The sequence below is a fragment of the Onychomys torridus genome, chromosome 14 (assembly GCF_903995425.1).
Source record: "Onychomys torridus chromosome 14, mOncTor1.1, whole genome shotgun sequence".
Lineage (NCBI taxonomy): Eukaryota > Metazoa > Chordata > Mammalia > Rodentia > Cricetidae > Onychomys > Onychomys torridus.
Window position 1 is genome coordinate 70,404,145 of NC_050456.1, and position 23,764 is coordinate 70,427,908.

Sequence of the window (23,764 nt, forward strand, 5' to 3'; positions counted from 1 at the left end):
GTGTGTGTGTGTGTGTGTGTGTGTGTGTGTGTGTGTGTGTGTGTGTGTTGGCAGGGACATGGGTGATCTATAGCCTATTTTCTAAATGAAGAACCTGCAGTGTTGAGGGGGTCCTGGAGTTTAGAGCCATAGGGACAGCAGAGCGATTGAGAGAGACCAAGACGGAAAGACAGGAAGAGAGAGGAAAGAGATCCCAGATCATCCATGGACACAGCAAATCTAATACTGCAACATTCTGATTCATGAGCTAAAAGGCTATCATCTTTCTCTCTAACTTGTGTATTGCACAAGTCACTCCCAGAAGTATTTCTAGAAAGAAAAGGGAGAGAGAAGGCAGTGGGGAGGGAGATAATAAGGACAAAGTGCAAAAGCACGTAGGTGTGAAAACGCCACAATAAAATCTGTGACTTTGCTGTGGAAGGACTACCATCAAACTCTCACTCTGCTGTGGACCCTGCATGCTACACTACTGACCTAGCAAGGCAAGATGTGCCTACTGGTGTGATAGTGGCATGACTGTTATAGGGGTAATCAACCACTTTCTGCTTGAAATTGAGGACTGCTCCACCAGAAGGACACAGTGTTTGGCACTGTAAACCTGATCAAAAGCCCTTGTCATAGACCATCATGAGGAACCTACTGTTATCATTTTGCTAAATGGATATTATGTACAGGCACAAGGGCCTTCTAAATATTGATGTAAATGCCCCTGGGAGAAGCTTTCTGTTGCCATAGGTAGCAATTATTGCAATAAGAATAAGGGTTGAATGCTTGGCCCTCAATGAACCATTTTTATCACTTCCTCCAAGGCTCATGTGGGGTGGAAAGAACATAAATGCCAGAGGAAGGAGTGGAGCCCTGTGGAATGCTGTCTTCTGGACATGACATGGTCATGGCACTCTTGAACTCCCAGCATCTGAGATTATCTGCACAGGACTGGGTTTGTCAATATTTCGTCAAGGAGGGGGAAAGGGCTCACAAAGACCCACTCTTCCCCGAGGATCTATGGGCAGTTAATATTTGTTGAGGGGGAGAAAGAGACCTTTTCTTCAGTGGTGTAGCCACTGGTAAGTTGCCTATGTTCCTGGAAATAACCTCTCACCCGTGCTTCTAGAAGTAACCATAATGTAGCTCACCGGGGCACCAACAAATAAAAATAAAATGAGAAAGAAGGGGAGAGATTCACTGGCAGTAGAAGAGGGTCAGTGAGAGCTGGGAAGAACTGGAGGGGGTGATGGGGGACAATTACAATCAGAATCCATTACAGACAGAAGCATCATTTCTGCTGCTTATAACTAAGCATCCTGCCATTGTTCCAACCAGACTATTCTCGTCTCATCCAGAATCATCTTCCTGCCCACAGCTCAGCTTTGCCCTCTCTACCACATGGCACCCTCTCTGCCCTCAACCCCCTCCCTTTTCTGCAGCACCCAGCCTGGCTTCATGTGTCAGAGAGCTCTGGACATCAAATAATCTCAAGATGGCCCCACATTCTTGTCTGACAGACCAACCCCAATACCCACTGCAGGCAGTTGAAACTGCTGATGTCTCTGAGCAGCGGGTGCGATGGTATGCCATTTAGCTGCCTACCATCTCTGTTGGCTCATTGCTGTCCAGACAGTGTCCAAAGACGGGCCAGTGTCCCTGCAGTACTGTAGACTTCAGACAGCACACAGTGTTCAAACACACCAGAGCGCTTACAGTTTGGATCCTGAATGCCCTCCAAGGGCCACGTGTTAAAGGCTTGATACTCAGTCTGTGGTACAACTGGGAAGAGATGGGACATTTAGGAGGTGGGGCCTAGTAGGAAGAAGTTAAGTCATTAGGGCTGTGACCTTGAAGGGGATACTGTGGTCCCAGGCCTTCCATACTTCCCTTGCTTCTTGGCTGCCAGAACATGAACAGGCCTCCTCTATCACTCACCCCCACTCTGACAGACTGTGGGCCAACACACATATCTGAAGCCAAGGGTCAATCAACCATACACTGAACCCTCTGAAACTCAGTCAAAACGATCCTTTCTGCTTAGTAAGGTAATTATCTCAGGTATTTTGTTACAGTGACAGAGAACTAACACAAAATCTGTACCAGCAGTGGCACCACCATCAACATAGCATGCTCCTTTTGACTCTCTTACAAGCCTTCTGATTAACATCACAAAGCACTGGCTTGTTTTCATTGGATTTGTTTCTGCTGGCACTTTCTATCTAAGCAAGTGTTCCTGGTTTCTGGTGTCTGGCTTCTACAAAGCATTCTATGGCGACAGGGGTGAATATACACAGACAAATGTAGGCAGATGAGGTGATACTTGGATACGGGGAAACTGGTGAGCTATGATCCACAGGATGGGATGTGGCTTGCTCACCCAGGCCCAGAAGATCTGTCCCATGATGCTCCTTTTAAACCCTGCTGTGATTTGGCTGTCATTTGCCCCAGCAAAACTCATATTAAGACTTGATGGGTTCCAACACAGTGACATGTAGAGGTGACACCTTAAAGAGGAATTAATGTCTTTCTCATGACACTAGATGGGTTCCCTCGGGAATGGCTAAGCCTCAAGGGCAGTTTGTTCTGGGTGGCTTTGTCCCTCTCACATCTGCACACACTTGCCTGCCCTTTGCGTGAAACAGCAAGAGGCTCTTACCAGATGCTACTCCCAGTCTTAGGTATTCCAACCAACACAAAGCGTTTCCCTTTATAAACTACCAAGTCTTGGGCACTGCCTTAGAGCAACAGGAAATGGAGTAAGACAGTCCCACTGAAGGACTATGAATCCCCAAACAGGTCTCACACAGTCCTACCTCCCAGCCTTTGTCCATGCTGTACTTCTGTTGGATGTCTTCACACAACCTCCACATCAGTCCAGGAGAGGCCCACTTATCTCACAGACCAGGTTCTGCATGAATGGTGAATCATGTGGCGATAATTCATCCACCTCCCCAGCCACTACTTACAGGAGACAGCCCCCACCCCAGGTGGAAGACAGTAGGAAGGCTAATTTGAATTTTAGGGGTGGAATCTGGCCTAACCATTCGGGAATTTCCAGTGTCCCTGGTGACCAATTTGCATATTCTCATAGGCCACCCTGTGGGTTGCTGATACAATATCCTCTGTGGAGCTGGGTGGTCGCAAGAGGACAAGACAGTCCCCCTGTCCAGGGCAGGTGTGTAGCAATACACAGAGCTGCAGGGACCCTGGCTGAATGTGTGGAGCTATTAGATCCCAGCACTCGAGGGTGGGGGCCAAGAGTAGGCAGAGAGGATGTCTTAAGAAAGGAAAGTGACATCTCCAGGGACATGTGCCACAGGCCAGCCCTTAGCACAGGCAGATGGGTTCTCTCAGGATAAGCAAGTCAGGGACAGAAAGAGGCCTGAGCAGAGGGCCTGATGGGATTAGGTTCTCACTCAAACCTGCAGCTGAGTGACATCAGATGATGCTAAGCCCCGCCCCAAAGGCTCTGACTCATAGATGTAAAGTAAGCTAGAGAGATTGTGAATATGTTATTTGGGGTTATACTCCTAGAAGCAGAGGGTTGCGGGGTACCTATAAAAAGGAAAGAATCCACATAAACTGCAAAGATGGCCCTGAACACTGTATTGTCAGCTAGGTACCAAGAGGCTGGACACACAGCCTGGCAGGGATAGAGCCTTATCACGGTTATTTAAAACACACCCACACCTAATTCAGTGGACACACAACATGATCATAGGTATGCTACAGGGAAAACCTAGAGGGACACATCTATAGCTCAGAATCTCCTCTAGCGACCCCAGGAATCACCACTTGAAGCAGGAAACGTAACTGTACAGAAGTCGGATTGAGGCCATTTCTGGCTAAAGAAATACTCCTTTGTTTGTGTGACTGGGCAATTGCATTGTTCAGAGATGCAGTTACCCAGGGAGGAGGCAAGCCCAAGAGGCCTCAGCAGGTGTGTACAAATGGCCAAAAGGCAAGATCTTGGCTCCCAGATCTTTGCCTTTGGTGCTAGCCTAACTGCCTCCTTCAACAGGCATCAGAATTGAAAATTAAAACTGTGTGGGTGGGGTATTTAAGATCGTAGCCAGCAGCTGCCCCCTTTAAAGATCTGGCCTTCGGAACATTCCTGGCTGGGTCACTTATCAAATGGAGATTGACTTTTATCCGATTAACCGATGGAGAAGTATCCTTCTCCATCTCACAGGAGCGTTCTGGGGGAATAGCGTTCTGCAGATTGCAGGGGAAAGTTGGGTCTTGGCTTCCCTCCCGCTCGGCCAGTGGAAAATTACAAAGAAGACAGAGCTGTCCTCTGTCTCATCTTGTTCATCAGCTCTTCCCGGACACAAGAAAACATAGAGAGGAACCCCCAACCCCCCGAATAAAACCAATGAATGAGCCTTCACTTACCTGGGGCCGAGAGTAGTCTGGGAGGCGGTGGAGGTGGAGGCGGAGGGGGTAGAGGGGGTGGGGGCCGGCACTGGCAGATGTGTTGGCAGCTGTCAGTCACCTTAGAACAAGACTTCTGGGGCTCAGCATACGTCACCTGCAGATATGGACACAGCCAGGAGACATAGGAGGCCACGAGGCAGCTAGAAGCTGAACTAAATCTGCCCCAGGTCCCTTCCAGGTCACAACTTGGAATTCTTCATTAAGGTCAAAGCAGGCAGAATAGCTAGGACTCAGAGGGGTTATACCCAAAGAGTGGCAGCTAGACAGCTCAAGTTAAACCCTTACCTTTCTAGTCACAGCTCATCCAGCTTTTCTGTGTCTGTGGGGGACAGGGTGCCCCTCATCTTGGAGAGGGAAGTTACCTGGCTGGGCCTTGTTCTGCATCTCATATGACCAAGGGACAGGGTAACCTCCTGATGTCCTCTAGATAGCATTTGAGTAGTTTGTGGCCAAACCATCCAATCTCCCAGTGGCCCCCAAGTACTTCCTTACCACTCAGAGGACCACATGGCCCACAAGTCATGGCATAAGCAGCTCTTGACAGGCCTCTACGCATCCGTCTCTTCCTCCTCCACCCTCCAGTCATCCCTGGCCACTGTATGTGCTGTCCTGGTGGCTGGAATGTTCTCCCACCTGATCCACTTTGTCCCCATTCAGCCCTGCTGTCACTTCCTTGGCCAGGCTGAATCTCCTTCTCAGAGGTTCCCTGGTATCGGGTCTCATTTCCGCTACTTCGTTCCAACCTGTGGGACTGTAAGCTATGCCAGGACAGGGCCATGCCTTGGCTTCCCTCTCACTATTAGAACCAGCACCTCAGGGAAGGGCCCAGCACTCCCTGAGAGCTAGCCTTTGCATGAACAAACATCAAAGAATGGACTAGAACCTGTGCCTCGTAGGTCTGGGCCTGGGATCTTCCCAAGATGGGTCTCAGTCTCTTGATGTCGACTATAGAAGGTTGTGATCAACAGTGGTCCCTCACTCTAGCTGTGTCCTGGAACCGTTCAGGTGGCTCCCACACATTCCTGCCTTAGCCTTATTACCTATGACCCATGAATGGAGACCAGTGCAGGGGAGCTGGGCCTGGGCTGTTTTGCTTTAGTCTCCCAGTCAAACACAGAGAGAGCCAGCCTGAGAACCATGGGTTAGACAATTGCCCATGTGCCTCCATATGCAGAGGATTGTAAAGTCAGGAATCCAAAGCTGACTCCAAGACAAGAAGAAAGGAGTTAGGGGCAGTCCCTTGCCTCAGTGAGAAGCACAGTTAATTATTCTGGCTTCATGTCAGCAAATAGAAACACAGAATAGCCATGTCCCTGCCCCTTCCTCCAGTATGTCACTGCAGGGGTTCCCCTGGAGTCCCTCAGTTGTGTGGGAGGGACACAGGGCTGGGTGCTCCCTGTGCAGTTGGTGGCACAGCGGCTGCATAGTAGGAGTCAGGGTGGCAGTGAGAGGTTGGACCGATTAAAGCTTAATACCTTAAAGGCCAACAGGCTTTTACAGACCACCTCTTGGAATTTTAAAGGGCCACTGACTATGTTTCTGACCCTGGAAAGCAGCCGGGTCTCCAAGGGAAGGATGCATCCTCAGAGTATGGGTGTCCTTCATTCTTGCACCGACATGACTCAGTTGTCAGAGTCGGAGGTAAGAAGAGCAGACTCTCTGCCATGTGTCTGAGTCCCTCCCCCAATTAGGCCTGACCCCCGCTCCCTGCTCTATATCATCTCTATCTAAGACTTAGAGCTTGAGCACGTGAACTCCAGGCCATGCCCAGCCAGAGCAATTACTTTTCCAGTCTCCAAGGCACACTCAACGCAGGAGAGTTCAGGAAGAGCACATTGGTCTGACCTAGCCTGACACGATGACCTATTTTTTTTTTGTGAGAGGTTACAAGGGTGCAGATCCACGAGGGTGTTTAATGGGATGAGATGACAGGCAAGAAAATTGAGACCAACTTTCAAGACTGAAGGAGGAAGAAATGAAGGAGCTGGCATTTAAAAAAATCAATGCACCCTGGGCTCTCATGTGAAGGCTCCACTGAGACCCAAGTGAACAACAGCTCAAAAACCTGTCCTCACAGAAGGGCCAAGCCTGAACTGACTGTCCTTGCCAACAGGTGAGCTCTATCTGGGGCCCCACTGGAGTTTCCTATAGGTTGGTTCCGCGTGAGCCCATAACTGCTAAGTTCGCCCTCCGTTGAACCCTTTATCCACCAACAGGCTTCTCTTCATCTTTCAAGCCCTTTCTTACACCATCGTCTGGGACAAGCTGTCCTTGCAGCCTGACTTGGCTTTCCCTGTTCCCTGCTTTCTCTTCACCTTGCAAACATTCCTCTTTGGGGCAAGCACCCCTGCTGTTTTATACCGCCTGTCTCTTCAGGCAAAACTACAGGTGTCTTGGGACAGACAAGTAGGTGGCATGTGTTGTATTCATCCTGAGCAAGTGACATGCTAAGCCCTGTTAGTGACATGCTTCCTTCATGAGGAAAGCATATTAGCCACACAATAGGTGAGACAAGGGATCAGCCCAAATAATGGGCTCAGCATCCAGTCCAACACTGTCAGAGCCCAGTGACCATCTGATGCTTTGCTCATTTGCTGTGGAGAGTTTAGTTTTACTCACAGCTCCAGGGACAGCCAGCCCATCATGGCAGGAAATACCCAGCAGCAGGAGGCTGATGCGGCTGGTCACACTGTGTCCACCATCAGGAAGCAGAGGGACAAAAAAGTGGACAGAGGCAAACAGGGACTTTATTGGGAACAGGGTTAGAGGTCATTCATGGGATAGCCTGGCTGAGAATTTGGCTGCGGTTTGCCCATGTCCTGAGAATTCCAGTCAGATTCAAGGCCAATTTGTGTGGCTCTCACATCCAATGTGGATGTTGCCTCCTAAACATGTCCAGAACTTACCTACCTCTCTCAATTCCCTCTGTTACTGTCCTACACCAGGTACCCATGTCTACTGAGTAGCACCTGCCTCTTCCCTAGTATTGCTAGGGAAACTGCCTTGTTAAATTTGAATGATAGATAAACACCAAACAACACTGTAGCTGACAAACACCCCCAGTATTTGACAGAATATACTTATGCTAAAAGCGGAAATAGGCTTTGCACCTATCTGCTCAATATGGTAACCCTGCCCTCACCAAGGCCTCCTGGCTCCTTGCCTTGTGCCCTGGAATCAGAATCCATCCTCCCTGCCAATCTGGTTTGAGATGTCTAAAGTGACCATCTGAGGCAGTATCATGTCTGACTTTGAACTCTCCATTGTCCCCAGGAGTCCCAGGATCAAATCTCAACTTTAAGACAGTTGGGGGCTTGCCTGCTCCTTTTCTCCCCGGGTCTTGCCTCATCCTTGCCCTTGGCTTCAGCCTGTCCCCTCTGTCAAGATGCTTCACCATCTAGTGTGTCCTGACCTCTCTCACATCTCGGTGATGACACCTCAGTGGGAGTTTGCTTGGACTCTTTTTCCAGGTCTGAGCCATTTTTTCCTCCTGAGAGCATTTTGCCTGCAATGACTTGTTTAACGACCTCGCCAGCACAGCCTGCCAGTGCCACAGGGACAGGGACCACTAAGCCACTTGCACTTGACACACAACCTGTCAACCGGTCAATGCTGCTGCTGGAAAATGCCAGCTGAGGGAGCCGAGTGTAGGACTCAGGCCCACGGCGTCAGGGAGAGCTTCGCTTGGTGCCAGCACACAGGGACGCATAAGGCCAGATGCAAGCCTGTCTCTCTGGCACTTGCTTTAGATGAGCGCCCACAAGGATGATGGCTTCTGGCATCTTTTAAGGAGATAGGCCAGCACCACAGTAACTTGATGAGACACACTCCTGTCACACCTAATAAATCACCCAGGCTGTCCTCCTCTTCCCTTACACGAAACAAAAACAAAAAAACAAAAACAAAAACAAAACAAAACCACAACTGAAGTGAACTGAGAGAACCCGAAATCACAAAAGCTCCATTCCAGACACATTAAAGGGTGGGGGTGGGGTTAGGGAATGTACCCACCACCTTTGACAATTAAAATGTCATTGGACTTGAGCAACTGGGTGTCTTGTCTTGCCACAGCCAGAGGCTTCTGCCAATGTCAGGAGAGAACCTGCCACACGAGGGACCCAGGTTTCTTGCCTCATCAACTGGCCCATTAATCACAAGACGGTTGTATCAGGCCTATCCTTCAACCCTCTGGAGGTTCTCAGGAAGAATGCTCATGGAGGTAGTGATGGCTCCAAGCTCTTTCTCTGTGTTGAGGGAACTCCTGCGACCTGACAGATTTATCCTCTCCACTTAAAGAGGAACACATGGCCTGATGAGCTTTCATGCTTCTTCCTCCCTCCTGTGTTCCCTTCCCAAATCCAGCTCTCCTGCTTAAAAACAAGACCCATTCACCCCAAGCCCCCTTCCTTTCCTCTGCTCTCTCTGCCCCTATCATTTGTAGATTAATTTTCCAGAGCTTCAAGCCAAGATCTTGCCCATTCTATTTAACTGGAGGATTCTTCTCTAATTGATTTTCATGAGACTTGATTTGTATCGAGTTTGAGAATCTGAAGCACACTCACACAATTGCTTTTGTCAAAACTGCCTGGCTGTAGGGACACACAGAAGTGGGTTTTGTTTTGTTTTGTTGGTCCTTTGAAGGGTAGGGCGGGTGGCAGTGGTTCTTCTCTTCGGGTCTCTCTAAAGTGCAGGGCAGCCATACTCCAGTCTCAGGGTGATATTATCAGTGCTTTCTCCATCCTAACTGAAAGATCTTTGGGAAGACAGAGGACGAAGCATACGAAGGCACAGACAGGTGAGCTCTGCCATGGAGCCCAGCTAGAAAGAAGTTGAACCAAGGGACCTAGTCTCAATGGCCCAAGTGTTGAATCCTAAGGACACAGAACAAGCGTAAACAAAGCAGTCATAAGCCAGAGGCAGGCCAGAGCAGAGAAAGAAGAAGCATTGGACTGTGCTGGGGGTGGGGTGCCTCTAGAGGGTGATGGAGATGGGGGTATCTGCCCAGTGGATGGCAGGACAGGTAGCACCTTACATCCATCCCAGGAACAGCAGGGACAGCTTCTAACCACGTTTCCTGTGGTTCAGGTGAAGTACCAAGTAAACAAGTATTGACCCCATAGCAGTAAGAAAGGAGAAAGCCAGGATCAGAGAGCTTCAGTATGCTGGCCAGTTGCTTGGCTAGTGGGGACAGCCGAGCATGGGGATTCTGGGCGGGACTAGAGAACATCCCATCCAAGCCTCTCTCTACCTTGAGGAGTAACTGCATTTGGTGGGTTCTTGCTTAGTCTCTGCCCTGGAGACCGAGGGACCAAAGGTGAGGGATTTGTCCTCTGGTGGTCTTGACAGATGTTCTGCATGAATGGTGGCTCGGGAGGCGATAATTCATCCACCTCCCCAGCCACTACTTACATGAGACAGCCCCCACCCCAGGTGGAGGACAGCAGGAAGACTAATTTGAAGTTTAGGGGTGGAATCTGGTAGGAAACAAAGGACCATAGTGGGATCCTTTCTCTTTTTAAGTTCGTTTCTTTTCCCAAAGGCTGCAGCAGAGATGACTATGAGGTCTCAGCACCTTTCTGTGCCAAGTTCGGTCCTGCAGGCCTCAGGCCACAACTGAAGCTCCTAACGAAGTTTATCTTTTGGGGGTCAGAACATGCTTGTAGTTCTTGTAGTTGACCAGCTTTTCTTTCTTCCCAACTTTCCCCAGGACCAGTCAGTGGGTGGCTATAGGGAGCGCTCTGAAGTGACCCCACCTCCTACCCAGGAGGCCTCTACCCGCCTCTCACCTGAACGAAGCCCCAGAGTGGGTGAAGCGCACAGTGCAGAAGTAGTGAGGGCCAGCAGCAGCCAGGGCGCAGCACCAGGTCCCGGAGTAGCATCTCGACCCGCGGCGCCCACTGGTGGGCTGACCTGTCCAAGGGAGCAAGGCTTGAGTCAGATTGACACTATGCAGGCACAGTAGCATCAATTCAGCGCGGTGAGAACTCACTTGCCCCACACTTTGGGGCACCTGCGCAAAGCAAGCCTTCATCTTCGTTCCAGCGTGCACACTTGCTCACTCTCAGTGCATCCCAGAACTCACACCCTACCCTGGCGCAACCCTCCTCCCCCTCAGAATACTGCGTGCACACCTTGATCCCATGCACGCCTCCAGAAACATTCAAACACACTTACTGAACCTCACACAGCCCCAGAAACTGCCATGCACAACTCTGACGAGGAGTAAGCTTCAAATCCAGCGAAAACCATTCACTCTGCGCGCGCACGCACTGTGACCCCCATGCACTGCCACCGACTCCGCCCGCACACTCCTTGACTCTGCAGGCACAGTACCACCAAATCACTCGCTGCGTGCAATCTTTCTGCCCCAGGCACTTCACTGCGCACACTGCCACTTAGGCACCTCCGTGCGTGCCCCCATTAGCCGCCCAAGCCCCAGCTCCTGCTCCCGGGTAGGCGTAGGTTTTCCCGAATGCTCTCATGCCCGCCCTCGGATGCCTCACGCCACCTTGTCTGGAGGCGACCCCCACCGATCGTCTATACAAGGAAGAGAGGTCAGGGTTCCCCTTACAGCAGCTCTGTTTCTCAGCGGCAGGACGGCCCCCATTTAAAGCCAGCCGCCTCCCCAGTCCCCCGCCCTCTAGGCGGGGCCTCCAAGCTCACCCTGACGGCTGCGCGGGCGCTCGGGGGCTTCACTCGCAGAGGAAGAGCGCGGGGCGCTGAAGCAAAAGTTTGCGCGCCGCTTGGGCCTCTGGGGCGGCTGATCTGGGGAGCCGGGGTGCGGCGCGCTCGCACGGGGCTCCCGGCTGCGCTTGGCCGTGCGCGGGCCGGGAAAGGCGGCCACCCCTGAGCCAGGGGCCCGTGTTGGACTGCCCAGGCAGAGGGCGGAGAAAGTGTCCTCGGATCCTTGGGGAGCCGACCGCGCGAGCCCTCCTCCAGCCCTGCCGCGGGTCCCTGCGCCGCCCGGGTCCCCGCCCTTCCCGGTGGCGCCGCGCGGTTGCCCCGGGCGCTGGGTGCCGGGGGCCTTCGGGAGGCAGCCGGCGAGAGGCGCCGGCCCGGAGCGCCCGCTCCGGCAGCAGGGCCGCGGGCGGAGGCGAAATAAATAATGCACGAAAAAGGAAAACAGACGTGAGCGGAGCCAGAGCCTCGCCCGCCTCCCTCCCGGGCTGCGCTCCCGCCCGCGCTCCCCGCCGCCGTGGCCGCCAGCGCCGCTGCAGTGATTCCTCGTCTCCATCTAGCGAGGCTATTGTGTATTGGGCGCTTAATAATTTATTTATTCACCCTAGAGGCCGAGGAGTCCCAGTGACAGTGGCGTCCTGCTCCTGGCTTGCCCTTCCCTCAAGTTCACCCCCAGGCTGCCAGAAGGTGATAGTGAGATCTGACTAGTGGGGCCCCTGTCTGTGCGCCATCCTCCCCAAGTACCCCTTTCCCTGCAGGCTCTGCAGCTGCTGGGCTGGGAGGATACAGGCTCCAGTGCAGTGTATCCGACCTCCCTCCACTTGGCAGTCATGACCTTAGGACTCTCCTTCATTACTCCACTGAGTCTTGGGGGGAATCGCGACACCCAAGGAGAATCTTTCCTCCACCATCCGCAAAATGTTTGAAGCAAGATTATCAACAAGTCGGTTCTTCGGGAAGGAGCTGGTTGCTTCTCGTTCAAACAAGCTCCTACCTCTTAGAAACCTTCACGGGCGCCACAGAGGCGCCCTGCTCATCTGGTGATAGCGCTTTAGAAGCACTCTGATGGATGGCCTGTGGAGATGGGGGTGTGACAATTCCAGTCAAAGTCCCCAAGAGCTGGGCAATCCTGTTTGGGGGTTGGGTGAGAGAACCAGTGGCTTAAAGTGGAGGGTAGTTACCACAGCTCACTGATTATATATATATATATATCACTCTGCAAAACAGGTTTCGGACCAATTTTTCAGCAACTTCCTTTATCAGAGCATGTAGCAAGGCCCTTCTTTCTTAGTGCATGCCTGGCTGGGGTACTCGTGTGCCTTACGGATGCCCAGTTCTATAAAGCAGATGTGAGTGAAGTCTTGGCCCTTCCGAGAACCCAGGGTCAGGTAAGGGAACTAATAACACCATCATTGCCAGTACTTTGCTATTCCACTATCACTAAGAGGGGCCTGCACTTATGAAGAGTAGAGGATCGGAAGCTGGTGGAAAGACCATCAGGATAAAGTGACCTAGGGAACAGGTCAATAATTTTGTTAATCCCTTAGGCCAAAACATGGGGACATTTGCCCCTTCATGAATGCAGTCATTCCTTCCATACAGTAGCCACAATCACACAGTAGGTGCCAGGCACAATACAACCATAACAAATGTAATAAATCATGTACTTTTACAGTCAGAGAGAAGGGATAGGAGAAAGGAGCTTTCCAGGACAGTGTGGAAGGGGGAGGGAAGCATAGAACTAAGGCCTGTCCATCAGCCGGGATTAAATGATGCTGGATGTTTTTATGTCTTTGAAAATGTAGCTTAAGCCAGTTGGAGTATTTTGCCCAGTACAGGACTCCAGTCTTTAGCTAAGTCAACAGCATCAGATACCTGGAGCCCTTTGCTACTTGAAAATATTACTTATGTCACATTTTATGTTCAGTTCTCATAGTCCTGGGAAGCTAAGGCTATTGTTCTGTTTGGAAAGTCCAGTGCAGTGCAGTGTTTTGTTTTGTTTTGTTTTTTAACTTTTGGGGGGCCTGCCACCCAGCTCCCAAATAAATACACGGAGACTTATTCTTACTTATGAGTGCCTGGCCTTAGCTTGGCATATTTCTAGCCAGCCTTTCTAACTTAAATTATTCCATTTCTCTTTAACTATGTTTTGCCTCTGAGCTTTTACCTTTCTTTATTCTATATCTCTTTCTTTCCTTCTTACTCCGTGGCTGGCTGGATGGCTGAGTGGCTGGCCCCTGGCATCCTCCTCTTTTTCTCCTTTTCTTGCTCCTTGCTCTTCAATTTTCTCTTCCTAAGATTTCTGCTCCTATTTATTCTCTCTGCTTGGCATCCTAGCCTATCCTTTCCCCTGCCTTGCTATTGGCCATTCAGCTCTAGAAGGCAACACATCTTTGCACCATTACAGCATAAATGAATGTAACACACCTTAAACTAATATTTCACAACAGTCCAGAGATGTTCCTAGCCAGAATCACACAGCTCTTTCCCTAAGATTCACAAATACTAACTTCTTATTACAGGGTTAAGACATTCCGGGTTGGGGTGTAGCTCAGTTGTTGGAGTGCTTGCCTACCATGCACAAAGCCCTGGATCGGATCCTAGGTACAGCATAAACCACATACAGTCCTAGTACTCAGGAGGTACAGGCAGAGCCAGGAAAATGAGAAGTTCAAGGTTATTCTTAGCTACATAGCAAGTTGGAGGTAAGCCTGGGTGGGCTTGTATATTGGTATTTGGTTTTCCAATTCTGGACTTAACCTATGTACCTCTTGAGAATCACCTGGTCCCCATCTTCCTAGCCCATCTGACACTGGGGAATGTTACAGCCTCCCTTAGAATGAAGACCTCCTCTGTAATAGGTCTGTCATGACATCAAAGGACCCAGAGAGGTCAGCCTTTCTGGACTCCTGTGACTTATGGTATCTAATTACAAGAGTCATCAAGCAACTTTACCCAGAGACCTTTACCACCCCACCTTGGAAACATGGGTCGGTGAAAGAGGAGAGATGAAGGATGAAGGGGGACCTGGCTGTGGAGTCTGCTGGTTCCATGTGGCCTATCAGAAGCTGACCCATAGGTGTGACAGAGCAGCAGCGACATCTGAAGCTGTAGTAGTTTGACAACACCCAACCTTGTGTTTGCTTCTCTTTCTCTTTTCCCTTATTCCTGCTGCTCTGAGGCTTTGGTCCTCACTAAAGAGTACCTGCCAGGCTTCTCCAGAGTGGAACGAACAGAACAGACTAATAAGAGCTTATTTATTAGATGGGTGTACACAGTCAGAGGCAGCATAGTCCTGCAGTGTCTGGCTGCACGCTTAAGAAACCAGGAAATAAATTACCAAGTGCGAGAAGCTGGAACCTCAGAACAAGAGAACAGCCCCAGATGAAGGCAGCCAGCTTGGAAGCTTGGAGCATCACTGATGCAAATCCAAAGTCAGAGTCGAAGAGAATCCAGGGCCTGATGTCTGCAGATGATGGTAACAGCCCTCCAAACAAACACTAACTGTTCAAGAGGGGTGGCTTGTGTCCTCTTGCCTATGCAACCCCCTCGGCTTTTTCTCTGGAACTGGCTCACAGCTCATCGGATGGTGCTTCTCACATTTAGTATGTGGCTTCCAGGCTCAGTTCTCTGGTGTGTCAATTGTTTCCGGAGAAACTCTCACAAAACACCCAGAGTGCTTTACCTACCTTCTATGCATTTCCATCTAGTCTACCTCCTAGACCCGCCAGGCAGGACTTTGCTTACTGAAACAAGTTGATGGGAGAGCCAAGTCCGACATCCCATCTAGAACGTCTACTTGGCAGCACTGCTTGTAGCGGACATAGGTTGTCCCTGCTCCTTAGGAGACAGCGGGAGGTGGTGTTTGCTTACAGGGACGGCTGATCTTGGTTGTCACCCTAGCTAGATTGATTCTTTTTTTAAAATATTTAATTGTATGTACGCAGAGGGGTGTGGACACATGCACAGGAGGACAGGAACTTTCAGACAACTGCATCAGATGCCCTGGATCAGGAGTTAGAAAGCAGTTGTAAAGCACCTGACATGGGTGCTGGAAACAGAACTAAGGTCTTCTGGAAGAATAGAAAAACACTCTTAACTGCAAAGTGACCTTTCCAGCCCCAGCATGGCTGTTCCCAAAACTTCACCTACAGCTCATGGGAATGAGAAATTGCTGGAAAGCAAAGCCCTATGGGGTCCAGAGGCTCAGAGAGAGAGAGCAGTAGCTGTGGAAAGGATGTGGGGTTGGTCAGGTGACTTTTTCTGGCATCATTTTACATTGTAAGAATAAAACATTGTAAGAATAAAACAATAAGCTTACCAAACTTGATGCCCACTTAAGCCATGCTTTGTAAAAGCTTAAGGAACACCCACAAGACAGACTGAAAGCTAAGTCCAGGATCTGGTTAGAAGGGGAGCTGACAGGAAGGAGACCAAATGCATAGCTACACAGGTGTCTAAATCAGGGCTGCTATAGGGAAAAGCTGGGCCTTGTGATCTGGCAGAGAGACATTGAATAGATAAGCCTGGAGATGTTTGATGGCCAAAGCCCCCTAATGTTTCTGGAAGGCAGATTGATTTTTTTTTTTTTTACCTTTGTTAAAATAGAACAGTGTCATTTGCCCTGGGTACGACAGTGACCTTATTGGAGTGGCAATCTTGCAAGATGACTGTTGTTCTCATAGCCTCAGCCTTCGTAAACATTCTCTTCTCTGAGGCATAAGGAAAAGGTCTGGGAAGGCAACGTCCACTTCTTTGGGAAGTTCAACAATGGCTGTCCTCTGAAAGCTGGAAGCTGGATTCAGTGATGGGAGATGAAAATAAATTTGCTTGCATCAGTAGAGGTCAGTGTGATGGCAAAGGCCAGGGATATACCAAGTCACAAGATACAACATAGTCGTAATTTTCACAATAGGCATCAAATCTGGCAGGACCGTGAGGTTGAGCTATGAGGTCCATATCAATGACCAATGTTATATGGTAACCTAGTTATATGGTGATCTCACCATATAACTAGGGGTGAGACAGAAAGAGTTCATTGCTATATAAACATTTGTGTATGTGTATGTTCATGTATGTGTGTGGGAGTGTACATGAAGATGTGCATGTGTTGGTGAGTGTGTGTCTGTGGAGTTCAGTGATTAACCTTGGGTGTTCAACTTGGATTTTTGAGTCTCTCTCTCTCTCTTTCTCTGCCCTCCCCTCTCTTGGACCTGGGGCTCACTGACTTAGCTAAGCTGGCTGGTGAGCCATTGAGCCCCAGGAAATGACCTGTCTCAGCCTCTCCAGTGCTAGGTTTATAAGTGTATACCACCACATCTGGATTTTACATGAGTGTTGAAGATTGAGTGTATGTAACATACATGTTTATCATGGAGCTATCTCCCCAGATCCACATAATCCTTCCTCAAAAAGGCTCCACCTCCCTTTTGTATTCTGAATGAACTTAGATATTCCCTCAGAGTAGCTCATATCATCTTTCTGTTTTTACACACACACACACACACACACACACACACACACAAACACTCATATGTATGTTTATGTATGTGTGAATGAGCATACATGTGGGTGTACATGCACATATGTGCACACACATGGGGATCTGACTCAGGTTCTCATGCTGCAAGGCCAGCACTTTATTGACTGAACCATATATATATGGCTGGGGACATGGTTCAGTCAATAAAGTGCTGGCCTTGCGGCATGAGAACCTGAGTCAGATCCCCATGTGTGTGCACATATGTGCATGTACACCCACATGCATGCTCATTCACACATACATAAACACATACCTACACACACACAGAAAGGAAAAGGAAGGGCCATGAGCCGAGCATCCTGATGACCAAATAACAGCAATCTGACAATGGGTGGCTTAAGGTCAGTCTTAAGTGACTCCAGAAACAACAGTCTGCTGCCAGACAATTGGCCCAGATTCTCATGTTGGAAATATCTGTTGAAGCTCTTCCTCAATTTGCATCTCTGGCCTCAAGCAGAAGCTTCATCTGAAAGTCCAATAGCAGGAAAAAAGGACCAAACTTCAGCCACATACAGACTGATACAACATAGTGGTGTTAGCTGGGAGTAGGCTATTGCTGCATGCCATCTCTGTTCATGGGTGGGGATGAAATACAGGAGGGGCGGCCTGAGATGTAGACTTGAGCTGCTTCCTGTGAGGGAGGTAAATGGCTGGGACAATGGTTTAAGAATGTGAAAATAACACAAAAGTCAAGTGGTGTAGGGAGCCTGTAGACAATGAATGGATAGGAGCATGGACAGCATGAAGGCAGGCCATCTCTCACTTGAGGGCATCCACTGCCAATGTGGCTGTCAGCAATCAGTTGGGCAGGATGGCAGGACCTCTCCCATTAACTCCCCTGTGTTTCCATGGTCAATGGAATGATCCACAGAAGAAGGAACTGTGTCACCAGCTTAGAAATGAACTTTCCTGGACTAGAGATCTATTCCCTGGGATGTAGTAAGAGCCAGTGATATGTTTCCAATAACTAAAATGTGCAAGTCTAGGAACCAAGCAAAGGAGGCAGCTTGGCCTGAGTCTAGCTGCTAAGGAGAAACCTGCAGAAGCTATGCCTCTTGTCCCGGCAATCTTGGACTTCAAAGAATTAGTAGCCCTGATTCCCAGGGTGTGACACATCCATCAGTGCAGGGGTCCCATGAAACTAGACATTGACTGTGACCTGGCCAATGGACCAGGAGTAAGAGGGACTTCTGGAGGGGATGGGAGCTAGGGTTACTATCACAGGGGCAGGGAAGGATATGTCTAGTACAGTGAACTGAATTTGGTCTCTCCAAATGCACACATTGAGGCATATTTGTATTTGGAGACAGCATTCTCAGGAGTAATCAAGCTTAACTAAGGCTATGGTTGGGGGTGGGGGCAATCCCACCTTATTTTTCAAAAGTAAGAAAAGCCAGAGCTAGATTGTGCTGTCCTTCACCCAGAGGAAAAGTCTCAGTTGCAACAAAGTGGTAGAAGCTGCTGGCCTCACCAGAGACTGACCCTGCTGAATTTTGGTCTGGAACGTCCAGCCTTTGGAACTGTAAGAAAACCAGCCCCTGTTGTTCAAGCTATGCAACCTGTGGTGTTTTTTGTTATGGCTCTGGCAGCCTGAGATCTTCATTACAGGCAACTGCAAAACCCAGACACCCTCGGGTTAAGAATCTCAGATGGAAGACTAGGAGGGGAGAGGGGTAAGGCGAAGAGAGTGGATGTCAATCATGGCCCCTGGACAGCTGCAGGACAACTCCAGCCTAGCTTACTAATCTTTTCCATCTTTTTTTTAGGAAGTTGGAATTGACCACATCCAACATTAGGCTTTCTTTCACTCTCGGATTGATGGTAATTTTGTCCTTAAATGAGATGTAAATATCATAGGACAGGAGCTGCATCTGTGTCAGCCCATTTCCTGTCAGAGAACCTGAAGTCTAAGGAATTCATAATGGAAGAAGCTGGTCTTGGCTCCTGGTTCTGGAAGCCCAACAACATGGCATCAGTACCTTCTCAGTTTCTTTGCAAAGCCACATGTCAAGGAAGGAAACTAAAGAACGCTAACCTGCTTTCATAGGAAGCTGCTCTTGGGAACTCAGGAGCACCTCTGAGGTGGAGACTTCCTGATTAGCCTGTAAAGGTCTTACCATTTCTTGACACTTTGCACACTGAGGCAGTGAACTTCACGGTGAGTTTTGGTGGGGACAAATCACATTCAAACCACGAAGACTCAGAAGAGAATGTGAGCTAGGCCATAGCAGACTGTTTGGGCAAGGCCAGGTCTACTCTCTCTTCCTGCTGCTAAGTGGAGAGAGCAGAAGTTGCCACCATTGTTCCGTCTCCAGATGCCTCCAACTGTCCCACCCTCCCTCAGGTGGACAGCTGACATTGAGCATGGTTGCCATAGTCCCCACCGTGGGAGAGGCATTGCAGCAAAGGTGTCTAACCCAGGTGGGCTGGAATCTCAGAACCTTTGTCTCACCAACCTCACACCATGAGGAGCAGCAGCTGATTCCCCTCCAGCTGTCAATATGGGGTTGAGGAATATTCTTAAAGGTGTCGGAGAGCTACCTCTCCAGGGGCTGGACTTTGATCAATGATAGAGTCCAGGAAGCTCTGCGGATGATTTATCTCCCTTTCTTCATCTGCGGCTCCATATGGCTTAGTCCAATATGTCTTGTGCAACTGAGCAGCTGGCTGTGTTCCCTGGCAGGACTGTGGCTGGCTCAGCATCACCCCGAAGTTGTCCTCCTTCTTATCCTGCCTCCCTTGCTCTCTCTCCTTTCTAGCCTGCATTGCACACCCATGATGGGTTATTACAAGTTTCTCCTCCAGCCTTCCTGGGGTACTTCATTTGGTGTATATGATCTCAACCTCTGGGACCCATCAATCCCCTTAGTTTATGGGCCCCAGATGTTGTGCCATATACATCAAATGAAGTGCGACACCATAGTAACCAGGATATTGTGTATCCGGACCATCTGTGTGGCTGCAAGGAATTAAATGAAGTGGCTCCTTAAGTATGCAGATGATTTTCTTTAAGCTCTCATCAGGCATTGTGGAATATACGAAGGGTCATGGGTTTGAGACTAGCCTGGGCTACATAGCAAGACTGTCTCAGAAACAGACAGACAAACAAATAGTTCTGGACTCTTGAGTTCAACTCGTGACTATCACTACCTAATCTTTGAAGAATTTCCCAAAACCTGACACCTGGTCCTCTCTCATTGTGGACTATAATAGTATTTTGATATAATTAAGTCACACAGTTTTTGGAAGAATTAACATAGATGATTCTCGAAGCTTATCAAATAGCAGCTGGTTGAAGGGGAAACCACTGTCTGTAATGATTTTGAGGGGTAAAGGGAAATGTGTTGCAAGAGTGTGAATTGACATCAGGGGTATTCTTAAGCAAAATACAAAGAAAACAATGGAAATCCATTTGGCAAAGAGATGCTCATCATTGAGCTTGGAAATGAGGCAAGCCCATTTCATTTTGAAATGCTGCAAATAAACACAGTTGTTTACAAAGACACTGACATTATCCCAATTGTTCACTACCTCCGGTTCAACTATCTATGTGACTGCCAATAGCGCATTTCACAGGACAGCTATGCCTCTGTAGAGAGGAGGTTTCACTAGTTCACTGGATCTGAGGGAGGGGATCCCCATGTTTCTCCTGTGCTTTATCAGAGATATCACTGGTCCTTCTGAGGCTTGTCCCATCCTCTGTCAATGACCTAAATGCTAAGCAGTAACTCTCCTTAGTGGTGTGTGTGGACACCAGGTTTGCTCCATCTCAAAATGCAATTTTGTTCTTTTCCCAATACCACCTTTAGTCTACCTCTTTGAGGCTGGATGTTTATACATGGATGTGGGTGTAAAGGAGCCAGGAAGGGTCCCAGACTTTTAGCCTTGATTTAAAATTATTCATATCTGCCCTGTCTGTACACACACACACACACAGACACACACACACACACACACACACACACACACAGAGGGGGGGGGGCAGACAGACAGACAGACAGACACACACACACAGAGGGGGGGGCAGACAGACAGACAGACAGACAGACAGACACACACACACACAGAAACACACACAGAGGCAGACAGACACACATACACAGAGATACATATACATACATACAGACACAGACAGACACACACAGAGAGAAACAGACCGACACACACAGATACAGACAGACAGACAGAAACACACACACTTTTGTGGCAGTGCTGACCATCAAGCCCAGGTCATCAAGAGTGCTAGGCCAACTCTTTTCCATGGAGTCGCGTCTCCAGCCTTCTTGCTGCCCTTTCTTAACCCCTGAGAAGGAGCCAAGAGTTGGAAAAGTTTTCACGTCTGGGCATGATTGGTTGTCACTCTGGCCCAGTGCCATATTTCTACATCAAAAGAGAATCCAAACAAGGGATCCAGAGAACACTTGGTTGGGGCCACTTGGCTGACCACTCTTTGGCCAGGACAGTTGAGTCCAAATGCCAGCCTAGCAGGCCGAGCCAGCTCGGTTGCCTGGATTGAGCTGAGCACCGGTGTGTGCTGGGGCAGTTAGAAGACACCAGAAAGGAAGAGAGTCCTATTCGCTGAGGTCTCTCGTTCTCATGGGGAAGAAAAGCATGCACAACACTAAAACTGCAAATGGGACCATGTCCCCTTCCTTCCGAAAATGACCCAGAAGACACCCTAACATAGCCTTTGGGGACCTTGCACCCTCCACTCCTTTCCCCTTCTGGCTGCAAGTTTCTTCTGCTCCCAGCACATGCCTGCTGGCATACATCTCCTGTCTTTGCTCACGCTGCTTCCTCTGCCCAGAATCCCTTCTCTTCCTGGGAACTCAGCTAATTCCCATAGGGTCCTCCTGCCCCTTGTCTCTCCTTCTGAGACATAGCACAGTACACCTCGCAATGGAGTCTAATCATGTGAAAGTGAGATGGGTCTGATGTGGGCTCATGTGTTGGGGCTTAGTTCTCAGGGTAGTGATGCTAAGAGACGGTGTGACCTTTAAGGGGCAGGGCCTAGTGGGAGGTAGTTAAGTCATTGCAAGCACTGCCCTTGAAAGGTATTCTGGAATTTCTTATGTGAATTTGAGTTATCATGCAAAATGAAGACTTCCCTCACTGCTCTGACTTCCTGAGTCCAACATGATGATGTCTACCATTTGGCCCTCACCAATCTTAATTTTTAAAATTTCAACCTCAGGCTAGAAAAATGAATGGTTCAGCAGTAAAGAGCAAGCACTGCTCTTGCAAGGACCTGAGAAGTGCTCCTAGAACCCATGCATGGAGGCTCATAACTGCCTGTAATTCTCTCGGGCACTCACATGCACGTGGGGGTGCGGCCATCCCTCCCACATATACTTAATCAGAAATAAATCCTTTAAAATGTATTTAAAAAGTAAGTTTCCAACATCTAAAACTGTAATCTAAATAAACCTCTTTTCTTCGAAAAGTGCTCAGCACCAGATCTTTTCTTATAGCAACAGAAATCAGATTGGGACACAGTGTAGCATGCTCTCAGAAAGTCTTCAGGGATGAGTCTGATCTTGGTGTCACTTGGCTTCAGGACAAATCTGTGCAGTTTGCTGAAATTTTCAGCGTCAGGATTGCTGACTGTAAAGTGAAGAAGGGGATGACACCCTGCTTGTCTGTAGTAAGCAATATTAGGAACAATGCCAGTCAAGCCTCTAGCCCAGGACCCTCCACAGAGCAGGCCCACGTGAAATCCTAGTCCATTTGTAACTGCAAGTCTGCCTCCTCCTCTAGCTGGGAGTCTGCTCTCCATCTCTGAGTCCAGGAGCTTAGTGAACACATCCAAGAGGGCTGGCAAGGCATCATTACATGAACAAACCCAATGCAGTGAGCCTATGAACCAGGGTCCCCCTCACCTCTCCTACACAGCCTTTCTGTGTCCCCTGTTGTAGGAGGCACAGAGGTCCTTGTGCTCACAGAGAAGCACTAGGGGAACATAGAATGTTGAGCACACAGGGTTGTTCCTTCAGGGAAGGAATGCAATAGTTGTTACCCACCCAGGAGGCTGTGTGCAGATGTGTTTTCCAGCCTGGTGATCCTGGCTCTAACCATGTAGCTAGAGACTTTTCCTGCACTAGACCCTTCCCAGACCCTTATCACGAGCTAGTTTTTCTCAGTCCATCTGTAGAACCCTTCTTTAGGGATTTTACAGAGTCTCTGTGTTGCTGTGTCTGATTTGTTGGTCTGATTTGTAGTTAGCTTACTTTGTTCCTTGTGGAGATTTATGTGTGCTTTGTTGCATACATGGGACTGTATTAATTATCACCAGAAAAGTTTTCACCAAACAGTGTTATGCTTAAATATGTCTAAAATAAACTCAGGATCAGGCTCCAGAAGTTTGAACCAACACTGGGTACTGCGTCCTGCTGAGCCAAACTGAGTCTTGTCTCCCATGGCATGTCTCTCTGCAACCTGTTGAGGTCACAGATATCCTCCAGGCCCCACGACTCCACCTCAGCCACCTTGTTATTTCTCAAACCCTCTGACCTGAGTTTGCCTCAGCCTGGTCATTCCTGATGTCTAGACAGCTCTTCCCCAGGGTCACCAGGGCCCACTCCCTCACTCAGGTGCCACTCTGTCAACAATACACACGTCTATGATTTCAATTCTTAGTGTCATCCAAGGTCATGTTGAAACCTTAATTCCAATGCAGAAGCTGGGGCCTGACAGGAGGTTTTTAGGATTCGAGGAATCTGCCTCTGACTGGATGAGTGCTCCAATGGAAAAGACTTGATGCTGTGGGCTCATACCCTCTGCTCTGGAGACACATAAGCAAGGGTATTCCTGGGGGGTACAGCCTCCAAGGTGCAGTCTTGGAGACAGAGACAGGGCTCTTGCCAGACATCAAACCTCCCAGCACTTCAGTCTTAGACTTCCAAACCTCTGAAACTGTGACAAATGAATGTTTTCCCTCTGTAAACCAAACCCCTCGGCTATTCTGTGATGGCAACACCAAACACCCTGAGACGCCTACCCAGACGGCCCTGCCTTATTTACACTCTAACCCACTGGCTCTTGACTTCCCATGCAGAGATCAGAGCACAGTTTGTAGGAATTGGTTCTTTCCTTCCACTGTGTGGATTGCAAGGATCACAC

The 23,764-nt window shown here is 49.2% G+C and overlaps 1 protein-coding gene across 4 annotated transcripts in view; it reads right to left on the bottom strand.

Moving 5' to 3' along the window:
- Prima1 (proline rich membrane anchor 1) overlaps positions 1-11,145 on the bottom strand; it is a 53,025-nt gene extending 41,880 nt beyond the window's left edge. For 2 of the 4 annotated variants that reach the window (XR_004946485.1, XM_036205533.1), the window contains exons 1-3: positions 10,934-10,994; positions 10,212-10,335; positions 4,384-4,519 (exon numbers count right to left, since the gene is read on the bottom strand). Coding sequence is in view for 3 of the 4 variants with exons in the window: in XM_036205533.1 (XP_036061426.1) it covers positions 4,384-4,519; positions 10,212-10,304 (229 nt within the window). In the remaining variant the exon portion in view is untranslated. Of the gene's footprint in view, positions 1-4,383; positions 4,520-10,211; positions 10,336-10,599; positions 10,626-10,933; positions 10,995-11,088 lie in introns of those variants that run through there. The other 2 variants (XM_036205534.1, XM_036205535.1) reach the window with 2 other exon arrangements.
- Positions 11,146-23,764: the final 12,619 nt, after the last annotated feature.